Raw genomic sequence first — 24,525 nt, 5'->3', positions numbered from 1 at the left:
ACTAATAGTCCTTTAAAGTAATTTTCTATTAATCTTTTTGTTCTGACATAAAATTTTTTTACATTATTTTTCAATGCAAAGTAAATCTGCACATTGTTGCTGTTAAACATTAATAACACTCCTTAAAAAACAGTAAAAATAGATCTTGAAGTTATGTGTAACATATAATTACACATTCAGTAGCCCAGTTTCTAGTGTACTTTTGTACAGCATGATTCTGATTGATCAAAAAGAGCAGGTATGTTGGTTATAAAGCAAACGCAAGGACATCAGTGAAATGCCTTAGCAGGCCTTTGATCACATTACAGCAAAATATATAGCTTTTTATTCATTTTAGTCATGTCAGTCATTCCAGCGCAGTGCCATCAAAATCAAGATTATACAAACTATGTAAGAAAAGCTATGGCCACAGTTGTTTGGTTATTTTTTCTGTGACTACTGTCACCATAAAATGTAGCAAAATTAGTACATGATGTATCAAAAAATACATCATGTACTAACTGATGATTAAATAATGTGAGCCATCATGGTACTCTTAAGTGGGATTAATTTAGCTTCAAAAGAACATAAAAAGACTATTAAAATATCAATATGCATTCTCAGAAACACAAAAATTTGTTCTTATATGAAACTAGCTTTTCCAAAGCAGTGATAGATATTAGCTGGTCTTACTAAAACCCCTAAAAGCTGGAGTGCCTATCAGCTTCTCTTTAATTGCCATGAAATAGTGAGAAGCACAAGTTAAGTTTTACATATGAAGCTAGAAAAGGAACTACAGTAAATGACACATTTAAGACTAGTTCTGTTCAAGGGGGAAAATTCAGTGATGTTTTTAAGCACACATATAACTTCTAAGCATCTGCTGAAGGTATTTACTTGAGCTTTACTGGAATATATCCTTAAATTTCATTGCTGTGACTTACCTCTTAACTGCCTTAAGCACTAAAGGTCTGAGCAGGTAAAGCAGCTGTGCTTAACTGTTTAATGACTGAGAAGTTTTCTTCCTTTGTCACAACAGTTACCTTCCCCTTCACCCACCCCACACAAAACCTCTTCATTTCAACCAGGAGCTCCCATCACTTGTGTGCACCTCATGTGCACCTTGCATGAGGGAGTCAGAATGGACTACCTGAGTTGTGTCCCTGCATGCCTTGTGGAACCTAACAACACAAATGCTGCTCTCCAGCTTCTCTAAAGGACTCCTCCTGCCCACCCACTGGGCTCAAAAACCTCCCTCCTTCCTTCCTTCCTTCCTTCCTTCCTTCCTTCCTTCCTTCCTTCCTTCCTTCCTTCCTTCCTTCCTTCCTTCCTTCCTTCCTTCCTTCCTTCCTTCCTTCCTTCCTTCCTTCCTTCCTTCCTCCCTCCCTCCCTCCCTCCCTCCCTCCCTTCCTCCCCTCTTTTCCTTCTTTATAATCACCTCTAGCCCCTGTGCACACAAATCTCTTCCTCTAACATAGCCCCAGAGCTGCGTCCTTTAAACCCCTGAGTCTCTGCTCCCACCAGAGGAAGAGGCAAGAGCACAGAGAGCAAGGGAAATGACAACAGCTATGGCCCAAACACAATGCATGATTTTCTCCTTTCCTCTCACTAAAAGAAAATGTGATACTATTCAACTAGCAAAAAAAGAGAAATGCCCAGCTACAAAAGAAGCTAAATCTTCTTCAGATTTGAAAACAATACTACATTTTTGCCAAGCCTTTTTTCAGTTTTATAGGTGTGAGTAAGAAATAATAATTCCTGGAACTGACAGATATCCATACAGATATTCTCCCTGGGTAACATATTGTGATCCCTGCACTCTGTCAGGGAGTTTGGTGAAAAAAATTAGATATTCTATCTTAATTTTTAGACTTGTCATAATGATTTAAAGAAATTATATGGCCCCTAACTTTAGGATATCCTTATTAGAAGGTTCATCCATAATGAAACTATTGGGTTGGCAATCAGGAGCTGAAGTTCAGGTTGAATGTGGGAACTGAGGCAGAGTAGAAGTCTGGATCTCCCTTCCTTCTCCAGCAGTAAGGATTTAGATTTATGCAGTGCAACACAATAATTCAGGCCAGTTTATCCAAGCATGTAAAGCCAAATATCCTGCCTGAAACCTGTGAAAACTTCAGTCTACCTGCACCAATATGGCGACCAGGTGATGCTGAACTTTCCCTCATACAAGGATGACACAGTGCCATGTATGTTCACAAATATGGGCAGGAAAATTACCTGCTGGTTTGTGTATTTGTCTCAGAATGGTGAGATGTGGATTCCTAGGCTACGTTACTCTTCTAGTGGGAAGGAGTGAGAGGCAAAACAAAACAGCAGTTGACCCCATATCTACACATTTTCCAGAAAAGTACATAGGCAAGAGAAAGCTATGTACACTCTCCACAAATTCTCCTGAAAACACATTTTTCGAGTAAATTTGAGGTTCACTGCCAGACAATTAGAGGCAAGAGGTTGCTGCATAGGGATATCGGTTTCTGGGTCTTATCCATCATGTAATTTCATAACTAATCCCTTGAAGGAAAATGCTTACTTCATCACCTAAAGAAATGGCTTTAAGAAGCAAGGATCAGACATCAAAACCCAGTCCCCATCAGAGATTTGAAAGAAGTTATTTTATTATCCAACATCTAGGAAGGGACTTTCGTGTTGTGAACTCAAATTTAACAACTCAGGCTTGCAGGTAGATGGTTAAGGGCTAGAAGGCTCTGGGAAGGCAGATGCTCCTTTCCCCTCAGGACAAGGTTTGCTTGCCTCTCCTGTGCTTCCTAGGGGAAAGCATCTTCCTCTGGAAATGGCTTTCTTTGATTACTTTATAGGGAGACTTGGTGGTGACTCCCCCACACCTCCCCCGGAGCAGTGCCTCACGCATTGCATATCCTGCTCCACTGGGACACTGCTTGTGAGCTGCACCATGGGGATTTGCTCAAGCCCACTGCTTCCAGGCTTGGGACTGACAAGCTTTGCCTCCCATTTTGAAGCGGTTGCAGGCCCTGATGGATGCTGACCATGTGCTGGGCATCAGACATGCCACAGAGTGAAATAGTGAACATAGTGCTTTGCTCTGGCTCCCTTGAGTCCAGTGCCTGCTGAAGACCACAAGCCAATAAGAGACCACTTCCCCTGGTTAAGCATAGTTAATCAAACTGATTAACTGTTGTCAGTTAACATCATCAGTAGGCAGAGTTGAACAAAGATTAAGCTTAGTAGCAATAAATGACAAAGAATTTACTTTTCCTCCCAAAGCTTTGAAACTTAAAGATGCAAGTAGCGCTTGAATAAATAACAAGTAGCCTGTGAAAGGATGCTGCCATCTGGAAATAAGAACCCAGACAACAAAATGTATACTTGTTTATGCCTTTCCCGTTATCAGAGACTAGATGTGCAGAGTGCCTTAAAATGCAGGGTTAATTGAACCTATTGAAGAAAATGCACCAAATTCTGGAGTGTTTATTTGTGTCTGCAGAGATTCAAGGTCTGTCTATTCTCAGAACAGACAAAACTATATTTGGCATCTATATATATATATATTAAAATTCAATTTATGATACTGTTCCAGCAGTATTTCTACTAGCTGATTTTATCACATTATCTAAAAGTTTACTTTTTTTACCTTCAGTCCTGAGTATTCAGACTTTTTTCTCTTTTATTCTTGTGCTACACATTATTTAATAAAGAGGAGTTGTAATATAGTTACTATGTTATTGTATAAGGAACACTATTTGGCACAGGGTTTCTACTATATAGTTCACCCCAAATGTTATATTTGAAGATGGTTAGTTAAATGAAATGTATTTTCTTCTTGTTCTATTTCTAAGAACTAATACACATAAACACAAATTTGCACATGGTTTATACATTTTAAAATGCAATTACTTTCCTGACAGCTTTTTTACTACATGATCAATGCAGAGCCAAGATCTGAGGAAATTGTTTGGTTTTTCATAACCACAGCAATCAGTCAAAAAGTAGAATGAGATCTTTAAGCACTGATATTTCTGAGCAATGGTAAAAAAATTTAAAAGATACTTCAGGTTTTTTAACAGATATATTTACTACACTATTCTCTCCAAACATCAAACACGCTTCTTTGTGAGCTTCTAGTGTAGGAAGATTTGATTTCAAAAAATGACTACTGAGACCAGTACCAATGCAGGTGAACTACATCATGCCACTTTAAACTCTCTACTCCTGCTAACTTAACGATTTTGGGCACAGGCTGATCCTTATGTAGGATATAGTAGAGCTGATAAAACTTTTCATCTAGCTTTTATCTGGCAGTTAGAAATTTTTTCCCCAAGTCACACCAGCTGGAACTACCAAAGACTGTGATTGAAGCATGTACACTTCACAGTCCAGGAGTAAACACGTAAATAACACCCCTGTCCACTCCTCCTGAGTTTTCCTCTACCAAGCAGTTAATGAGGGGCAGATGTTATAAAATGCCAAAAATCAGCTTGTGCAAACGTGATGGATGGTGATACCTCAGCTGCTCTAGAGCTGCTGGAGCAGCTAGGTGTGGAGAGGGGCCCTGCCCAGGGCGGGAGGCATCAGCAGGCTAATACAGCTTTGCAGCCTGCAAGAGAGGCTGAACTGATGTCTGCATTTCCCTGCAAAAGGGGAAATAGTGGCTCTGAGCTAAAGGGATTGATAAAGCAGGACTAATCTATGCCTGGTTTTAAATTACTTGGAGGTGCGTGATACATGCTGTGTGTAGGAGAAATGAGAAATTGCTGTGCAGACACCATGGGACATGCCTTAGACATAGATTACAGCTTTTGGTACTCTGTCTTGAGATGTTAAGAGCATGTGTGAATAGATTGAAATGGGGCTTTAAATGTTACTAATTTTGAGAATAAATTGTTCAATTAATTTATTCTTCTATTTCATCTCAGAACCCTTCAACTCTCTCTTTTCCAAGAGAAAGCTACTTTTGTAGAGTCAAACTGCACTGGTCCCCAGGGCCAGGCCAAATCCTGCCATCAGTGGTAGCAATAAAGCAATTAGGGAATCACAGCCTTAGGGAGGAATCACCTGAAATAAAAAGAGAAATTTGCTTTCTGTTTCTGTGGTGATGTTTGGTTTTACTTGACTAGCTTTTATGGCAGGGTTTACTTTTTTTTTTTTCCTGATGTATAATAAAACACTTTTACTGTGGTTGGTTTAATTTTCAAAGCTCTAAAAAAATCAATTTGATCCCTTGCACTCGGTATATTGGAGCTGAAAGCCATAATGTGCTATTACTTCAGGGTCACTGCTTAACTTCTGTTGACCCTCTTGCCCATGAATATTTCCTGGAGTTTATTGCTACACTCTATTTCTGGGACTATTTATGTAAAAACTTACTTTTCTTGTTCTTTCCTCCAAGTCTTCAAAAAATTATTCATTTTAGGACAAAAGGAATCTGCTAAATGCAGGAACACATAATCCATGAAACAATTGTTATCTGGGTTCTCCACTTTGTACAAAAGATATTTTGAGAGGGTTGTGACAGATGTGGATGTTTCACACACCAAAATGTACAACAGATAAAGAAAGAAACCCAGTGCATAGAGCTAATAAGACACATTAACAAATGTTATTCTGTCCTTTGGGTCTTTTTAGTTAAACATCTGCTATTGTATATCACAGCTTCTTTAACCAGGAGAAGGAAGACAAAGACCTTTTAAGCCTCTGGCAAAGTCTTTGAAACATTACTAGCTTGATTTGGTTTGTTGGTTTGTTTGTTTGTTTTAATAGGAAGGGTTTTATGAGCAACCTAAAGTACTGCTGTTGTAACTGCCCAGGAAATGGTTGACCAGTGGAGTTACACCTTTACAGCCAGGCATCAGCAAAGCTGAGGTCAGCACATTGCCCTGAATATCTTTGTTGTTAAACGCTGGTATCTACATTCTTTGACAGAGGTATATACTATTATAGTGTCTGCAAGACAAACAAGCAATAAGGTTTCTGTTTGAGTATGTCTATATTCATCTAATTAATCTCTTATGTCAGGCTAAAAACACCTAACTCCTCATCAACCAGATGTTTTGTATAAAGATTTCTAATATCCTATTCCAGCTAGAAAAATCAATTTTTTTATAGCAGTGCAATATATGTACTGGATAAGATATCAGTATTTTTTCCACTGTTGTTAACCAGTTTGGATGCTCTGTAGCAGTATTTCTTATGATCCTGGTATCTCTGTGTTTTACAGGTTATAGCTATATAATGGTGCAACATTAGTCACACCGACGACTCTCACTCCACTTATCAAAGCAGCTTTTAGATAACTTCCAGATGAGACACGACAGTGGGTAATCCATTATCCTCTTTGCTGCTTCTTTTGTCTTCTGAACAAAGGATTTGATACAAATTGTTAAGCTGATTCCGACACGTAGCAGGTTAGGACTAGCATTTTGAAAATGTATTTTCCATACTTGAGTGGAATGAATGAGCTTCTGCCTGCTTTAGGGAGAGAGGGCAATGTGTGGAAACAGATGAATAATGACCTGATTTAGTAAAGGAAAACTGCTGTAGGGAGAGATAATAGTAGGTAACAAATAAAAACCCCAAAGCAAGGAAGCTGAATATTTCTTGGGGAAGGTAGGGGGAAATGTTTTAATAATCTTGTTTTTTGTGAGAATATAATAGAAGGGGGGGAAAAATAAAATCAAGACTTTCTCAGCACATGACTTGTAGATGAGAGACCACAGGACACCCTGGTTCTGAAGTGTGGGAATAGCACCATCTATTGCAGGGCTCTCCTTACCTTGTATCAGACCTCACAGCTGCCACTGCTGGGCACACACAACAGCTTGGTGAGGTAAGGACAGGGTATTCTCTTGAATTAGGAGGGAGCAATCTGCTTTCCAAGTGACTTGGGAAAAGCCAGTGATAAGGCAGGAACTGAGCCCAGTTCTTTTGAATAACAAGCTCATGCTACACCTTCTGGCTCTGTTTCCCCTCGTGTTATGATGTGTCATCTCCTTGATAATCTTGATAAATCAGGCTAATGAGACCACCTATATCTTTTTCTTTTAATCTTAGGCAATGTATTTACCCTTACTTTTCCATTTTTGAGCTGTGCTCTCTCTCAATTACAATTACATCACATTTTGCAGGCATTAGAAAAACAGTGAATATTTCTATTAGGAAACCATGTTTTCTACAGTTGCATGTAAGTAAGACAAAGGAAATTTTTATGGAGTAGTGGAAAATAAGGGAAGTTATACACACTAAAGTTTATTCAAATCTAACTGCAAAGCCTGAAAAATAGCTGCCATTCTAAAAAGGAATATAAAACTTCAACGGTATTTTTCTTATTTTGTCGTAATGTGAAAATTTCAAGCACTTTTCATGTCTTGAAAATGCAGTTCAGCAGATGAGAAAAGTAGGAAAGGCAGCATGTTAGATAATTTTCCTCTTTGAAAATCAGTATCTGTCCACAAACTACAACTGTCAAAAAGTAGGAAAGGGACTTAGAAACATCACATCCATGCATCCATGTGTCATTTATTTGGGCTGCTTTTAATTTTCTTGCCTTTTATTACGTGACTGCCAAAATAAAAGCAGGATTTAAATGAGTGTGTCCAGATAGACAGTATACACAACCCAAGAAGGTGCTGATTAAAACTTGGACCAAATTCAAATGAAAAAAACTCAGCTCACAATTCTCTTGCTACCAGAGAAGCCTGGTCTCACATTTTCCAGCAGGCAAAGCTGTATGTACATGACACACACCCCCCCACACCTTGCAAGCCCCTACCCTCCCTTTGCCCTCACAAATCAGTTTTGTAAAACCCTCTGAGTAATGCCAGCTGATATAATTATTTTTCATTTCGTTGTTCTTAACAAAAGTAAGGACAGCGTAACATGTTAGACTTTGCTCACTTTCATGAAAATATGAATGACAGGCTTTTAGAGGTTGGATATCATTAATGAAATAGTTATTTTCTAATTGTTTCCTGCATAACCATTTCACCTGCTGAAAGACTCCAGGCAAGTCTGTAACTCTCAGAGGGGTTATCTGAATAAGGGCTTGGAATCAACTCATGCGTTGCCACTATATTCCAGATCCTCAAATGTTTTGAACAGATATGACTCTTCTGGACATCCAAGTATTTCAGGTCAAAAAATCCAAAGACTGTGCTCAGATATCTTAACTAGATAAAACTGCTTTGCCTGGTATCTGGGTGGACCTCTAAAACTGATTTTCATGAGAAATTTTTTCTTCAACCATACAAGAAAGTGAGAATATTTTACAATTGTTGTAGTGAATTAGTATGCACAATTAAAGTATCAGGAAGTCCAAGTCAGTTGCATATGTTTTGGGGTTTTCTCCCTAAAATGCAACTTGCTCTTATTTTCTACACACTGGCTTAGTTTTCTAATTTCTTGGCTAAATTTCTTAGCAGTGTTGAACCCAGAGTGTGATGTGACTGATTCTAGCCAAAAACCTCTCCCTCTGGTCCTGCGTACTTAACTCTTATTCAGACCAATGTAACTGAACTTACAAGGAATGTAGATAAAAGGGGAATGTAAAGCTTTCTATTTGTGTTTTAATGACTGAAAGAAACAATATTAGCTACATGCATTGGAATGGGTCACAGTTAGCGCTGAAAAAAAATTCGGAATTTAGAAAAATGTGCTGTTCTGTTGTCATCTTTCCAAAGCAAAAAAACATGTGAACAACAACAAAAACAATAACAAGAAAAAAAATGTATCCAAGATCAATAATAATAATAATAATAATAATAATAATAAAAGCAGCTAGTCTTCTTTTTATCCTGGTTTTGGCTGGGACAGTTGTATTTTTTTCTTAGTAGCTGGTACAGTGCTGTGTTGAATTTTGTATGACAATAATGTAGCTAACACGCTAATGTTCAAGCTGTTGTTAAGTAGTGCTCACCCTAAATCAGGGACTTTTCAGTGTCTCATGTATGCTAGTGAGGAGGGGAGCTCAAACAACTGTGAGGGAGCACAGCCCTGGACTTACCAAAGGGATATTCCACACCATAAATATCATGCCCAGTGTATAAAGTGGGGAAGTTGTCTGGGAGGAGCTGGTTACTGTTCAGGGATGAGCTGGGAATAAGTGAGCAATTGTATTGCACATCTCTTCTTTCTCCTGGATTCTATTATTCTATTATTCTCTCTCCCTCTCCTTACTTTTATTATTGTTATTGTTGTTGTTGTTGTCATTGTTGTATTATCGTATCATTATCATTATTGTTCTTATTATCATAATTATCTCCATCATTATCATTATTGTTTTCATTATTAAAGTGTACTTATATCAACCCATGAGGTTTACTTTTCCTTTCTGATTCTTCTTCCCTTCAAGAGTGCATTAGGGGCAGTCAAAGAGTGGCTGTGTGGTACTTAATTGCCAACTGGGAGTAAAACACAACACTTTGAAAAACATTTGGACAAAATGACTACTGTCAAACCTCAAAAAAACAATTCACTTGAATGATAAAGAGAGTGTAAATCTCTGAATATATTTGACATAAACTTATTTACACAGCCTCCAGTTCATAACTTTCCTGTTTTAAAGCAACCATTCTTCATGAGCAAAAATAAAAAGAAACAAGGGAAATGCATTGGGAAAAAAAGGCAGAAAGAAATGGATGATGGATTACAAAAAAAAGTTTATTTTTCAGAACATATTTTGACTTCTGACACTGATTGACCTGCATCTTTTAGATACATTCCATTACATGTGGAAATTTATAGCTGCAAAAATACCTTATAAGACTACAATAAAATCCTGAGAGTGTGTGCAAAGGTATTATTAGCTTTATAGATTTCTTACTTTATTACTGAAAGGAACATAAGGGAATTGTTTCTTTTGCATTTTCTGCTTATTTGATATTGCTAAAGAGCTACGTGTTGCCAGCACAGCAGCATGTTTTGAGGAGAAACTAAGTTATGACTTCATGAGTTAAACAGATTTCAGTTAATATTATCATCTGTCATCTGTCCTTAAAAGCTCGCTAAGTGCTTCCAATTTTAAAATTTATCCTCTTTTTTTTCCCCTTTTGTTGGCTAGGATTCAAACATTGCCAGATTTAGATGCTATTTTCATTTTAAAAATCATTGGTTAAATCTTCATAGACACAGTATGTCTTCTCCATGTAGGATTCATTTTGCACTAGAAATAAAAAAAATATATTATTGATGTTAGCAGAGCAACTTTGACACTCAACTGAAAACTCAGACCAGACTTCATGGTGCAAGCATAAAACTGAGATCTCAGAAAAATCTTATGTTTACTGAGTAGATAGATCTAACTTGTATGTTTTTACAAACTACTTATTTTTGAAATCCAGTCTGAATCGGTGACATGACCATACTGGAATCATCTTTGCAGACCTATTTCTTCATTATTATATAAATGAAATAGATACAACAAACTGAAATTGCAACCAAGCCTTAAAAGATATCCAGAAAATCATGCTTGAAAATGAGAATTCCTGTTGATTTGATGACATTTCACTTAGCAGCATCTTACAAACACTACTGAGAAGCTGATTTCCCAGATGACATGAAATAAGACTGTTCAAAATGAATGTTAGGAGACAGAGAAGTCAACATAGTCCACAAAACATCCCTGAATCAAGTTTAAGATCACAGTTCGACAATAATAACCTCAGCTTTCCAAATGAGTAGGTATTCTCACCTGGACAACTGGCTGCAAGACTAAAGAAGCACAGTATGGTACGGGTTTTTCTGAAGATATCAACAGCTTGCCATTGACAAAGATTAATATATTTACTTTTTAAGTAAAGTCTAAGTTTATATTTACTTAGACCTTTGTTAAAAATTTGTATTGAACTGGATGAATTTTCTGAGATTCACAAACTTTTCTAAGTTCTCTAGCATCCAAAGAGTTTGTTCTGTGATCCTGTGTTGGCAATATCATCTTGTTAGTTTCCCCAGAAAGAAAAACACTTCCGATTTATCAGGAGCACTTGAGATAATTTTAAACTCCACAACAGATTAACAAGAAAATCAGAAGATTTACTCTACCAAATGGAAGAAATGTTTTAGGTTCTTAATTACAAAACTAGAAAACCCCTAATACAGTCCTGAATCACATTACCAGATTTTTTTATCATACCTGCTTCAATGATGTGGTTGACAAGAGGCAGACCTGGCACATTAACATTTTCAGTTTCCTTGGCTGGATTTGCGTGGAGTAACTGCTGAATTGATATCTATTTTGAGGCTGCTGACTAAGGTGAAATCTCCTTCTCCTTCTCTTTTCAGATCTCTTCCCCTAAATCTATTGTCTTGTAAGACTAAATTATCTCTTCATTCCTTATGACTATGCTCAGTTTTCTCTTCCCCTGTACAATACATGGCATAAAGTAAATCAGCAATGTTGGACATTTCCCAGCCTTGTCTCTGGGATTTAATGTGTTCTTCAACGAGCATTAATTAAATAGGCTTTCTCTAAGTGTTAACATTTTCAAGACCCTTAAATGATAAGTATTAGCTGCAAATGCATGTTATCAAACTCCTTAATCTCTAGGTCCATGCTAAAGTCTACATAAGGACCACATGTGATCTAGTGCATCTGTCAGATTTATTACTGTCAATGAAAGCAGATTCTTATCCTGACCACCTTATCAGCCTGCATCTTTGAATAGTATTAGGTACCTGCAGTTTCATGAAACAAAACAGTGTAAATAGGTTCATCCTGAAGTAAACATGGTAAGCGTGTTGAATTGTTGCAGTTCAGTTTAAAAGAGGATGTAATCATCTCTCTCCACTGTCTAGACATTTGAAAGGGTTGTCAGGACTACAGCTACAGCTTACCAAGCATCTGCTTTTGCTCTGCAGGGAGAGCTAAATCTTTGAGATCAAAGTCTCACAATAAACACTTATCTGGGATGGATTTCTGACATGAAAAATCATCAAATAAGTGCTACCCTTCACTGGACAGTTGCTTGCCATTTCTCATTAGGTACACAGCCAGGCTCCATGGTGTATGTGGAACATGGAAAAAATAATATCTTAATGTTTATATATCAGTTCAGATGTTCAAGGGTAGTTTGGACCTGCAGGGGCAAATTACAGGAAAGCCTTACTGGAGAGAGGGATGGCAGTTCTCAGAGAGCAGAACTTACTCCTTGGGGGAAGCCTGTTGCCTGGCAGATGGGTATACCTACCTTTGAATAAATAATTCTTGTGCCTCTTGGAGACAGGAATCACTACAGAAACCTTTTCAACCAGTGATAACCAAGAAAGGACCACTTCAAAACAAGATAAAAGGAGACATTCATCTCCTTTAGCATCCAACTGCTCCTGGAGAGCTCTTCCCTTCTTAAAGATTTCCCTGGCAAAGGAAGTATTGTCACAGTGGCTGAATTGAAGTAAACTCACTAGGTTATGTGTTTCTTTGAAGATATATCCCTTCCTTAAGCCTGCTATCAGCACAAGTCACAGTGGCATTTTGCACATCAGTTTTGCATTCCTACACACTGAATGTTGAGTGTTTAAGATCCATCACAACACATAGAAAATATGTTAAGGTGAAACTAAGACAACACGGCTTCTAAGTAACTGCATTTCTTATATCTTCAGAGGCAGATCAGCTGTGTACTGAATGCAATTCAGTTCAGTTCAATGAAACCACTGTTGAAAAGAATGTTTTTTACACACTCCATTCCCTGCCTGCACAGGCTCTGGCCTCTGTTGTCAGTGTAACTGGCCAGTTCCCTGCTTGCCCACCTCAGTGTGGTCCTGGAATCCCTGTGCTGGGGATGCTGGCGCTCTTCTGAAGCAGGTTTCAGGGTTTATGACCCATCAGATATAACAGCTGTGCCTAAAGACATCAGTCCATAGAGCAGGGAGGAAGCCAAAGTTCTGTGCTGCTTAGTCCTCACGTTTAAGGGAGCCAGTCATTCAATAGTATTATTTATTATTTCTTTCAAGTGTTGGACTGAAGAAAAAGCATCTTATCTGAGCTGCACTTTAGACATATTGCACAGTCTTGATGCCCATAATGGACCAAGCTGGGGCATTCCAAGTAATAGAGATCTTCCTGGCTGCCAGAGAAATCTGTGGTGCGGTTTCATGTGCAAGCAAGTTTGAACAGAGAAACAAGCTGCTGGATTGTTATGCTGCTGGGCCCACTGCACAAAAATGTGGTAGTTGTTTTCAATACTTAACTCCCAAACTTTGGCTACTTGTTGCAGCTGTCCCTTTCCCCCACCCCCACAACCATCACTAATGCCAGACATTGACCCTCTACAGATCAGTGTCACAGCTACTCCTGTCTCAGTTGTCTCAGCTAAGCACTTGTTAAGATCATTCTAGCATTAAAGTTTGCCCAGGCTTCCTGACCTAAAACCTAATCCCAAGCCAATTACTTTTTCTAACACCAGTCCTAAACACAGTCTGCCTTCCCCTGCTGTGCTCAGCAGCATATTTCTTTCTTTGGTTTGGAATGATTAAAAATGTTAACTCTACTCACAACTGCATGAGCCATAGTAATTGCTCAGGCCCTCCTACCAGCTCCAGATCATGAGTAAGAAAGGACTTAGTGAAGAATAGCTTGGCATGCTTCTGCAGATTCTAGTAAAGCTTGCTTTCTTGGAAAATGTGGCCACTGAAAAGCAATGTTTGAGGTTGATTTGGTTTTAATTGTAGCTGAAAATTTTTGTTCTTAGTTTTCTTGACTACTTCAGTGACTACTGGTACCACCATGCCCACCAAGAAATGTGTCCATTCTGAATATTATTTTGTGCTGAACCCCACTATCTTGGTTAAATGAGAATGAATGACTTGCTCTGCCACCATCCCCACTTTCCCTGTAGCCATCCATGAACAAAGGCTTGGGGCCTGTCCATGTATGGTTCATCTCACAAAAGTCTGCGTCCATATATAAGTAAGGTTTCCATCACAGCAATGTCTCTGACAAAATCAGTTTTTACTTCTCTCACTTTCATTTCTATTCTTGCTTCTTCTTCTGTGTCACCCTTTAGCCTCTTTCAGTTCCCCTATGGGTTTAATGTAGCCTGCTGACCAGTGCTATACTGAGATATTAACTTCTCTGTTGAACCTGACCCTGCCACAAACGTCCAGGAAACCATCTAGTTCCTCCAGTCCTGCGTCCATAGCTATCACTGTACCCAACAAAAGTCGAGTAAGGGTCACAACCACAGCCTTTTCTGGAGCTGCAGGGATGGAGTGTGTGACTTGGAACTCTTAGGCCCTGTTTTGGGATTTGCTGCCTTGTGGCTTTCAGAGTTGACTAACATCCTCATAGGTCCCAATCACAAGCAGGCAAAGGCACTGCTTGGTGCATTGCTTTTGCCTGTGTCAGTGTTGCAATGGCAGATTCATTGAAAGAATAAGTTGGGAGCATTTTCGATTCAAATAATTGATGAAAGTTGGAACTCTTTGGTTTCTCACTCTGGAAGTATGTTCCATTTCAAAACTGATTTCATTAGTTTAAAATAATTTCAAAATTCAAATAAATATCAAAACTGTTTGGGATTAAACTTTTTGTTTAACCTCAAACTCTTATTATTTTTTCATACTGCCTTGCTTGCTGAAATGTTCCTTCTTTATTTTTCCCTATCCTCAAATTTCCAGTGAACCACTTTACCAGTGTGTGAGATAATGAGACTGAGTTCAACTCTGTGTGTCAAAGGGTGACACACAAAGTGTCTCTACTCCATGAATCTGAACTTTCTTTACCCCAAAAGAAACTCTCCCTAACCATGCACCGTGGCACAGGCAAAAGGCAGTGCATGTGGGAGGTTTGCAGTCCTGCTGTCCTAGAGATAAGCAGAAAGCTCTGCTGAACAAAATTGCACTGGCATTAACTACACAGCTCTTAGAGCCACACCACAGACAGATTCTAATTAGGCACAGTTATGCAAACTCATGTATTTGAGTATAGCACCTCGCAGAGAGTTACAGGGAATCCAGCAGAAGCCTACAGGATGTGACTTAACCAGAAAGGGAACCTCAGTGTTTTTCCCAGAAAATAAAGCTGAGTGGTGAGAGTCAAGGCTCTCCCAGCCAGAGGAAAAGGGAAAGAAGCAAAAGCTTGTTTAAAAGTGCAGTCCAGCTTCTCTGGAAAGTTGTTGTATTTCTCTGTTTAACTAGGAAGTTGCCTTATGTTTAACATCTGAATTTTGCAGTGCCCTTTAGTGATTCAACTAAAATGCTGCGCTCTTCCTTTGAACTGGCAAAATCAAAGGCGCCTGCCAGCTGGGCAGCACTCTAAGTTCACAGCTCTAACACCTCCTTTTGACAATACTAAGCCTAATGCCTCAGCCAAATTCCCAATAGCTACACAAATCACCTCCTCGAGCCCTAACCAGCCCACAGCTCAAAAGGGAAGTAAACTCTCCGTGGCAAACTCACCCCCAGGGATTAAAGGCCATGTACAACTTCAATATGTGATACTCATAATATTAAGCTGTGGACTACCTCCTCCATAAGGGCCCAATAAACCATTTTGTCCCTGTGGGGGCTACTCCTGGCAGATCAAGTATTTCTTATGTCTCCAAAATTAATTATCTAGATCTCTTTCTCTCTGCAGTTGGGAAAGTAGGTTATTTGATAGACACCACTCAGTTACAGCAGAAAATATTGACGGTAGTAGTCTGTCTATTGATACGCAGACACAATCCTTTGCAGAGTAACAGCAAGTTCACCAAAGAGGAAAACTGTTTTTTGTTTTTGTTTTTTTTTTGGAAGAGAATACAGATATATTCTGCCCTCTCTCAGGAATGCTGCAATTATCCCTACCAGTTTCTTTTTCCCAAATTAAGCAGAGATTTCCTCCTGGACTCCTCAAATGCAGAAGCAGTTACTGCTCCAGGATAGCAACTGAATGCAGCTGAGAGGTCCCTCTCTTTTATCTATCAAAGCAGAATAGCTAGCAACATATTAAAAAAAGAAAGAAAAAAGAAATGTTTAAAACACCGTTTTTTCAGAATCAGTAATGCAATAAGGCCAGAAATAGTGTAGGTTGAAAAGACTATGTTGATACAAAAACAAAACAAAACAAAACAAAAAATCTTAAATAAATATATAAGTGAGAACAGGCACTTGCAAGCAGTATGACAGTAGAACACAATGAACAGAGAGCATGTTCCCACCCTTTTTTCCTGAGTGACGTATGTTATAAACAGGGATGGATTACACAGGAAGAGAAATTATAATGCCATATTCTTGACTGGTGAAAGTGGACGTGTTCTCATTGATTTCTATGGAACCACTGCTGTTTATGCCACTGAAAGATATATACCTAAGAGAGGTGAGATAATGTGCAAGCATGGTGATGGTAAAAGCACATAAGAGCAATGAAAACCTATCACAGGCACTGTGTTCCAAGTAAAAACAGCTCATCACTCCAGATAGCCTTCAAGAAGTTGTTCTTTCAGCTTTACTTGTGCTTTATAAGTAACAACAAATGCATAAACTTTTGTGCTATGAATGTCTTTCCAGCAATGACATGTTGTCATTAATCACTTACTAACTTTCATCTCAGGCTTTTTCTCAGTGCAACAAAAAGTCTTGCCTGTACTTTTACACACATTATACCAAGATAAGCTATGTTCTAATTATGTTTCATTGTATGAGAAGCACAATGTTTACAGCCTTTTTTGGAGGATGCAGTTTGTTCCATGGAGAACAAGATATTCTCCAATGCTGTGATTCTGTGTTAACCTTGCAGCAGGCACACTGCAAAACTGTCCCACAACTACACAGAACACAGAAAACTAGGACTGTGGGACCTAGTATGTTGCTGACACTTTTATCTGCATCTCCATGCTTCAGCTGTCTATTGCCAATCCCTTCCTTTTCTTCAGCATGCAGTTTTTGTTGTATATCTATGAAGAATTTAAATCTGGAACTATAGGACTGAGAAGGAAAGAACAAATGAAAAAAAAAATTGTCCTAATTTAGGCATCTCTATACTGTGCATAAGGGGCTTGAAAAATTATTACTTATTTTAGCAACATGTAAACTTTTCTCTCAAATCATTAAAATTTTTTGTATTTTAAGATTTACTATAACTTTACAATAATTTCATCTTTATTATTATTTTTTTAAAAGGACAAAAGAAGATGAAAACATCTTATTAAGGTTTTACAGGCCTTATTGTTCTTATTCTCAGCTAACAGTTTTGCTGAAAAACAGCTGAAAGGGTGGTCAGCCCTTCTTAATCACTACCACCTAACCTCTTTCAGTAAGGGCCAAAAGCACAACAACCTTCTCGGCAACTTCAGCAAAAGTTTACCCAAACTGAGCAACCTGACCAACTGTCAGGAAAAATGTATTCCAAGAGCATGAAGAAACCTCTGTCTTACTTTTTGTTTAAGAAGGAGCAATAGCTTTAATACTAGCTTGACCAAATGTCCTGGGTTGTAGTAGAGGATATGCACAAAGTATTCTATCACCATCTTCATGAACTGATGAAGCCAATTGTTGGAGCAGTGTTTTTCCCAGGCCTCCCTCCCTCTGGGGTGCCTTCTGTTACTGGCCCATCAATGCCTTGCTACATGACTCATAGATAACTCCTCCTGGAAACTATCTCTCTTTAATGGGCCATCAAGGACCTCCTGTATGACTCACCCCACTGTGAGATGCTCCGCCCAGGGGGAGGAGGCAAGCGTTCTCACCTGGATATAAATCGAGATTTGGGACAGTACAGGGAGCCCTAACCCACTGGATTCCCAGAGGACCTGAGCTACCAGACCTTTCTATGGGATCACTGCTTCAGGAAGATCACCTCACCTGGACTGCTTCCATCACCCTGCTCAGGTTGTATTCTGACTCTGTCAGTGGTCTTTTTGTACTATTGCATTTATTTTATTTTACCTTGCTTTTCCCCTTTTCTTCTAATTTAATTGTATTTCTGACTTGGAGCTTCTCACTCGTTTTGCTTTCAAACCTCTGCACCAAATCTGCACGAAAGTCTGTGGCATAATCCATGTCACTTGGTATACAAGGTAGTAACACTCCCTGAATCCCCATAGATTTCAACAAGGCCAGAATTTCGTTCCTGATGCATAAAATCTCCAGTATTGCTTTCTCTTATGTAGAGAATATAGAATATATTTTCTGCAGTTGTTTGTAGCAATACTTGGACTGCTTTTTGCTTTGTTTTGTTTAAAGGTATATGCAAGAAGCTTGAAACTAGAAAGGTCCACTATAAGCTCAAATATAAACCTTATTGATAAAATCCTCCAGTATCATTTTTCTATATACATTTAAAAGATTTAGGGAATTTTTGCTTATACTTCAAATATACTTCTTAAACCCACGGGTGCTATGCTTTGATTTACACACAAACACATCAATGATTAAAGAGCGAGACACTTACAATGGACCGGACAAATTTGTAATCTCAGGGGCAGCGATAAATTAGAGAAAAACACGGTCTTGTTACTGGTTGTTCTTTTGTGATTAAGTATTAGTTATCTGCTATGTTTGACATTCCGTAGACCTATTTATTTGATTAATTTAATTGTCGTCCTAATTAATTTAATTATTTGGTAGCAAGTGCTGAGAGGCTGGTGCATTCATGGTTCTCTACACGTTGCTTAGCTGATTACCAGCTCCACAGTTTGCTGAACTGGTAAAAAGCCGCCGCCCGGTCCCCAGTTCCCCTTTCGCTTGTCTGGGTTTGATTGATGTGCCCTCTGCTCGCTTCTGTCTCCGTGCCGCTGTACACAGATTAATGTAGGGGACGGGATTATTCACGGTGCGTTTAATCAAGCATGTAGATTTTTTTTTTTTTTTTTTAGGGGAGAACCCTCCCCGTCATTACACTTTTGAAGTGACGAGTATACATAAACAACTCTTTGGTTTGCGAAGAGAAATAGAAAATAAAAGGGAGGGGGTGGAGGGGTTTGTGGGTAGATGCGTGTGAAGGGAGGCTGCTTTACCCGAAAACACAGGGAAATTCTGGGGGCGACGGGGAGCGGGGAACGGGGGAGTTAGAGGCTTTGCGTTTATTGCAGTTGTTACCCGCGAAATTGACGCACGTTTACACAGCAACTTTTGAAGAAGCCGGCGGCGCTGGGCCGGGCTCTCCCCGTCCCGCGGAGCGGCGGGGCTCCGGCCGGGCCCGGGGGTCTCCGCGCCGCCCGCCGTCCTCCCCCCGCCCCCGCCGTGCAGCGCAGGCTGCCGGCGCTCCGGGCAGCGACCCGCCCCGCTCGGGAGCCGTGCCGGGGCCAGGTGCCGGCCCGGAGCGCCTCCCGGGAGCGCGGCGCGGAGCGCGGCCCCGCCGGCAGCGGCGGCAGACCGGGGAAAGCCCCGGCGCCTGCGCCCCGCCGCGCTCTGCGGAGGGAGGGGCGGGGGGCAGAGCGGGGGGCGGCCGGGCCGGCCTCCGGCGAGCCCCTGCCTCACTCCCGCGGCGGGCGGCGGCGGCAGCGCGGGCGCGCTGCGGGCCGGGGGAGCGCCCGCCCCACGCCGCTGCCCTCGGCCCCGCACCAGCGCCGCCGGCCGCGGAAACCGCCCCGAGAGAGAGAGAAAGAGAGAACTTGTTCGTCCGTCCCCGCCTGCCTCCCCGCCGCCCGCGCATCCTCTCCCGCGGCGCATCCGCCCCCCTCCGGGTCCTGCTCCCCCCGTACTCGGGGCCGGTCCGCTGGCTCCGGTTGGAACGTTTCCCCGCTCGTTTTCCTCGGAAGGGTTTAGTCGGTGGCGGTACACCGAGGAGAGGCTCCGTCCCTCAGGCACCCTGCCTCACCCTGCGGGGGAAGGGAGCTGGGTGGGGGCAAGCCAGGAAGGGAGGATCTCAGTGGCTCTCCTAAAATCTATCAGCAGGCTGCGAGGAGGGAAGAGTTTGGCACTTCGCAGCGAGGCTGGGCTTGTTTTCCCTAGCGGTGATGCCGCTGGACTGAGAGCGGCGCGGCCGCGCGAGTTCGGGGCACGGAGCCCCCCCCGCCTCCTGCCAGCGCCCCCAGACCGGTCCAGCGCCTTCAGCCCCGGCGGCTCGTCCCTGCCGCCCCGCTGTATGAGCGCTGCTCCGAGGACAGCGCGGCTCGGCGCCTGCTAGGGCTGCTCTCCGCCGCCCCCGGACTTCCCCACCACCGACGAGGAGCGGCGCGGACCCCGCACCCGGAGAGTTGTCTCGGCAGGCTCCGTGCTATGGCGAGGCTGCGGAGAAGCAAACTAGCCGCTGGATTTCTATTACTTTTCCAGTGCCTGAGCGAGCGCTGCCAGCTCGCCGGCGGGGAGACGCCGAGGCAGAGCCGCGGTAAGCGAGGCCGGTACCTGCCGGGCGGGGCCGGCCCGGGTTCTCCGCGGAGCCCGGGGCGGGGTCGGGCCGGGGCCGGGGTCGGGGGCCGGGCCGCCTCCGCAGCCCCCGCCGTGTGGGCTCTGCCGGCCGCTCCGCGGGCCGCGCACCGGAGAGGGCAGGCGCCGCTCGGGGCTGGCTCCCCCTCCTCCCGAGAGAGGCCCGGGGTCCCGGCTTCTCATCCTTCCCTACCCCGGCTTCTCCGGAAAGAGCTCTCTGTGACTTCATTTCTTATTTTAATGAGAATTCGGGACTTTCCTCCTTTAATGAATCAGCCCCACGATCACTGGGAGCCGATGCTGTTCCTCTCCCCAGCCCCTTGGCGGGGTCCCCGGAGCCTCCTTCCCAGCCATGTAGGAGACGCGAGGGGCTCCCCTCAGGAGCCGGGAAGGAAGGACGGAGCCTCCGGGAGAGGCGCCCCGACAGCCTCCCGCGCCGGGGCCCCTCTGCTCTCCCGGCAGCGAGCCGTGGAGGGATGGCAAAGTTTCCCTGCAGATCCTGCCTGGGAGAGCTAGCGGGCACTCTCCTCCCCCGCGGAAGTCAGTAGCTTGCAGCCTTCCCTGGAAACTGGGCGTTGAGAGAAGGAGAAAGATAAAGGAAGCAGCCCCAGGGGCTGTGGGACCTGCTCGTTAGGAGCGAGAGGCTCTGTTGACCAAGTTTGCTTGTGAAGTATCAGGGTCCTCTCGTCAGTCCGTCTCGGAGACACCTGTTAATGTGTGACATACAGCACCTGTAGTGCTTTCTCTTGGGCCGCTGTTTCCCACAGCATGGGGTTCCCTTTTGATCACTAAAGCCTTCTGTATCCTGCATTCCTGTGCTGTGGAGGGGAAAGCTGCCAAAGGAAATCTTGGCACATTTGCGGATAGTGAGACAAGTCGTGGGGTTTGTGTGTCAGGGGACCTTTCTGCGGCAGATTCTGGCTTACGGGTATTTCCAAAAGCTGTGCCTGTGTATTCGAAATACCAGCTAGATTATTGTCAGATGGAACACGCCCACTGGCTTCCCTGGTGCGACAGAACTGCCCCTTCTTCCTTTCCTTAAAGGTTTGATACAAGTGTGAAAAGTTTTGTGGTCACTGTGTAACTGACCCGAAATACAGAGAGTGGGTAGTTGTTTTACATGTCCGGTGAGGTTATGCACTAGACAGAGCGAGTTTCCTGGGTAGGGACCTACCACTGAGTTTTGGAATTACTAAACGACGGGGTAGCTCAGCAGGTTGCCGGGCTCACATGTCACTTGGGGCCAAAGGGAAAAACCAGGAGGAGAGTTTTCATGTATTCCTGCAAACCCCTTGTTCCTATACTCAGGGCTGTCGGCAGCAAATGCTAGTGTTTGTTAATGATAGTTATAAGGGAGGTGGCGTAGTGGTGATACTAGAAGAAGAGAGTTGCAATCTTGTGTGGTAGTGGACTGCGTTCACAAAGTTAATTATCATCCAGACAATAAGATATTAGTGAACTCTATGAACTATAAATTATCAGTGAGCAAATAAACACCACACATCACTGGCTTAGGTTATTAGGTTGTAGTAGTCGTCAATGTCTGTTACCAGGAGATGCTAAATAGAGGGTTAACCAGTGGATTGCTTATTTGTAAATCATGTAATAATGTCTTGTGTCTTCCTGAATGTGATATGGAGTAGGAAGCAGTTTATAATCAAGCCAATACTATTTTGATGTATTAGTTTAATACATTCTGAAGAAAATGCAGAAAGTATTTGTTTTCTTCAAGTAGATAGATGGGCAACCTGAAGTCAGTTTTGATATCTAGGTGTTTATAACTTTGGCATCTTTTCCGTAGTTCTTGATTAAAAAATCATGACAGTATTTGACTGGTATGACAGTAGTAATTACATGTCATTTTCAAAATCAGAGTTTTATATCCTTTTTGTTTGTTTGTAGTACTGCAGCTGTTTGGGGGGGGGGGGGGGGGCGGAAATTAAAAGGCAATGATAGACTGTGCCTAATCAGTGAGAAGAGGAAAAATATGTAAAGCCAGAAATTCAACTTTAGGTTTTGTGAGTCAAAACGAAAAAAGTGATGTTTTGAAGTTATACTTTATTTAGAACCTCCTGTATCACTTTGGATCAGCTCAGATAAAACCATAAAAGAGTTAAAGAATGAATACTTGAGGTAGCTGCAAATTCTTAAGGGGATGCTGTTTTTACCTTTTTGTCAAATACTCAGTAACAAAACTCCTTATTGAAAAGAATGGAATAACAGTATCAAGAAATGGAAACATACACAGTAAGCCCTGGCAGAGCTGGAGCCAGGGAAGATTTCTGAGGATGCTACTACCAAAGGCACACGCTCGGATTTCAGCAGAGATGGGAAAAAATGCAAAGGCGTTTTTTTGCCAGCTGGTTAGAATTATCTTACCGCAGAAAATCAAGTCGAACCAATTCAAGTGAAATAATTTCCTCGGCATGCTGGGACTTACCTGGCTGCCCCTGGGGATTTCTACACCCAGACTTTGGTGCCAGGAGGCAGGGCTGGCCGGAGCGGGGCTGTCCCCGCCAGAGGGCGCAGCGGCGGCCGCGCGCATTCCGGCTCCCTTCCAGCATCCATCCTTCTATCCCTCTGCCCACCCATCCATCCCATCCCTCCATCCCTCTATTTCCCTCTGCCCACCCATCCATCCCATCCCTCCATCCCTCTATCCCTCTGCCCACCCATCCATCCCATTCCTCCATCCCTCTATTTCCCTCTGCCCACCCATCCATCCCATCCCTCCATCCCTCTATCCCTCTGCCCACCCATCCATCCATCCGTCCCTGGGCCTGTGCAGAACTTCCCTTCCGTGGCAAAAATACTAAAAATCCAGGATGGAGACTCTTAAACACGAGGTTTGTGTGTATGTGTGTTTTACAGTAGCCAAACTGAGTATGACATGAATTAAACGAAGTGAAACAGACAGTCTCTTGAAAGCTCACAAAACAATTAAGGCTTCCAGTTGTGTAAGTGAGGGCTCACTGTTGAAGTGCTGCCACAAAGTCTTGAAAGTGTTACATTCTTTTGGAAATGTCATCAGTCAGAATTAGGAAATTGTTATTGTAATTTTTATTCTGTCAAAGTATGTTCCAGAATCCTGATATAATTTATATTCATTGGACTGCTGTTGTCTCTAGACATAAGCATTTGGGGGGGGAGGGTGGATAAAATTATTTTTATAGGATAAACTGCTGTTAAGGAGTGTTTATCTAGCATTTATCTACTGCTGAAATAGTAACATTTTGTATATTGCCTGATTTTTACTCTATTAAAAAAATCCATAATTGAGACCAAGCTTTCATCATTGTACTTTAGGACCTTTGGCTTTTATCTTAGTAGTATCAAAAGAAATACAAGATTAGACAACATGTATATCAGGTATATTTTCTCTTTTTGCATTTAGGATTTTTTTTCTGTACTTGATATGCAAACAAGGACAATTGGGTTAGAGAATCCTACTGACATTTCAGAGCAAATACTATTTGCATGTCATATATATTTTGCTAATATTTCTTTCTAAAGTAGTAATTTATTTTTTTCAACTTTCATACTGCTTCTTCCTCTTGTGTTCTTTGTCATTTCCTCTGAAAGAGTGGTTTGAATTACTGCTAGTAAATAGTGGGTAAATTAAGACTATAATGTGGTTGACTTAGGTTTTAAATTCAGTTTTACAGACACTCATTTCCACAGATTTAGAGTAAGATCAATACTCATAGTTCATCGAAAGTTTAAAAATCCCTTGGGAAAAAGTGGTTTTTTGTTTGGCTCTAAATACTTCTGTTCAGAGTTTATATCCCCATGCAGGCATCTAAACTCCAGCAAATACTTGACTCAAGATGTTAGGTTTTGTCTGACATGTAACTTGGAGTTGATGATAAATAACAGGGGAACTATCTCTCTACACTGTAAACAAATGTAGTCAATGAAGAAAAGGTATTTATAATTTGAAATTTAAAAAAAAAATTGTCTGGTCAAAAATTTATTAGCAACACATACAGGTTGTTTAGAGCAAAATCTTGTGACATCTACTGCCTTACTGGATACCAGATACCTCTAAAAACATGCAGTTCAGAAGGGCTGTTTCCTTTCAAGGCAGAGACTCCTGAGACCATGAAAGAGGTAGTTGAAAAAATGCATAATGTTAGATGATGAGAGATTCCCTGAGGAGAATAGTCACAGACTTTATTATTTTTCATTAAAGACTTTTTGGCAAATTTTGGTGGAGAAGTGCTGCAGGTCCCTATACCTCTGCAGATCTCAGGAGATGGAGCTTTGGACCTG

The 24,525-nt window shown here is 41.7% G+C and overlaps 1 protein-coding gene across 1 annotated transcript in view; it reads left to right on the top strand.

Moving 5' to 3' along the window:
* The first annotated feature begins 19,920 nt into the window (after positions 1-19,920).
* Positions 19,921-24,525, top strand: part of PLXDC2 (plexin domain containing 2) — a 247,895-nt gene continuing 243,290 nt past the window's right edge. Inside the window, exon 1 of the mRNA XM_066316433.1 lies at positions 19,921-20,215. Within this exon, the coding sequence (XP_066172530.1) occupies positions 20,107-20,215 (109 nt within the window). The 5' untranslated portion in view covers positions 19,921-20,106. The remainder of the gene's footprint in view (positions 20,216-24,525) is intronic.

Source organism: Sylvia atricapilla, chromosome 1 (assembly GCF_009819655.1).
Source record: "Sylvia atricapilla isolate bSylAtr1 chromosome 1, bSylAtr1.pri, whole genome shotgun sequence".
Lineage (NCBI taxonomy): Eukaryota > Metazoa > Chordata > Aves > Passeriformes > Sylviidae > Sylvia > Sylvia atricapilla.
This window is presented reverse-complemented; position numbering and strand designations above follow the sequence as displayed.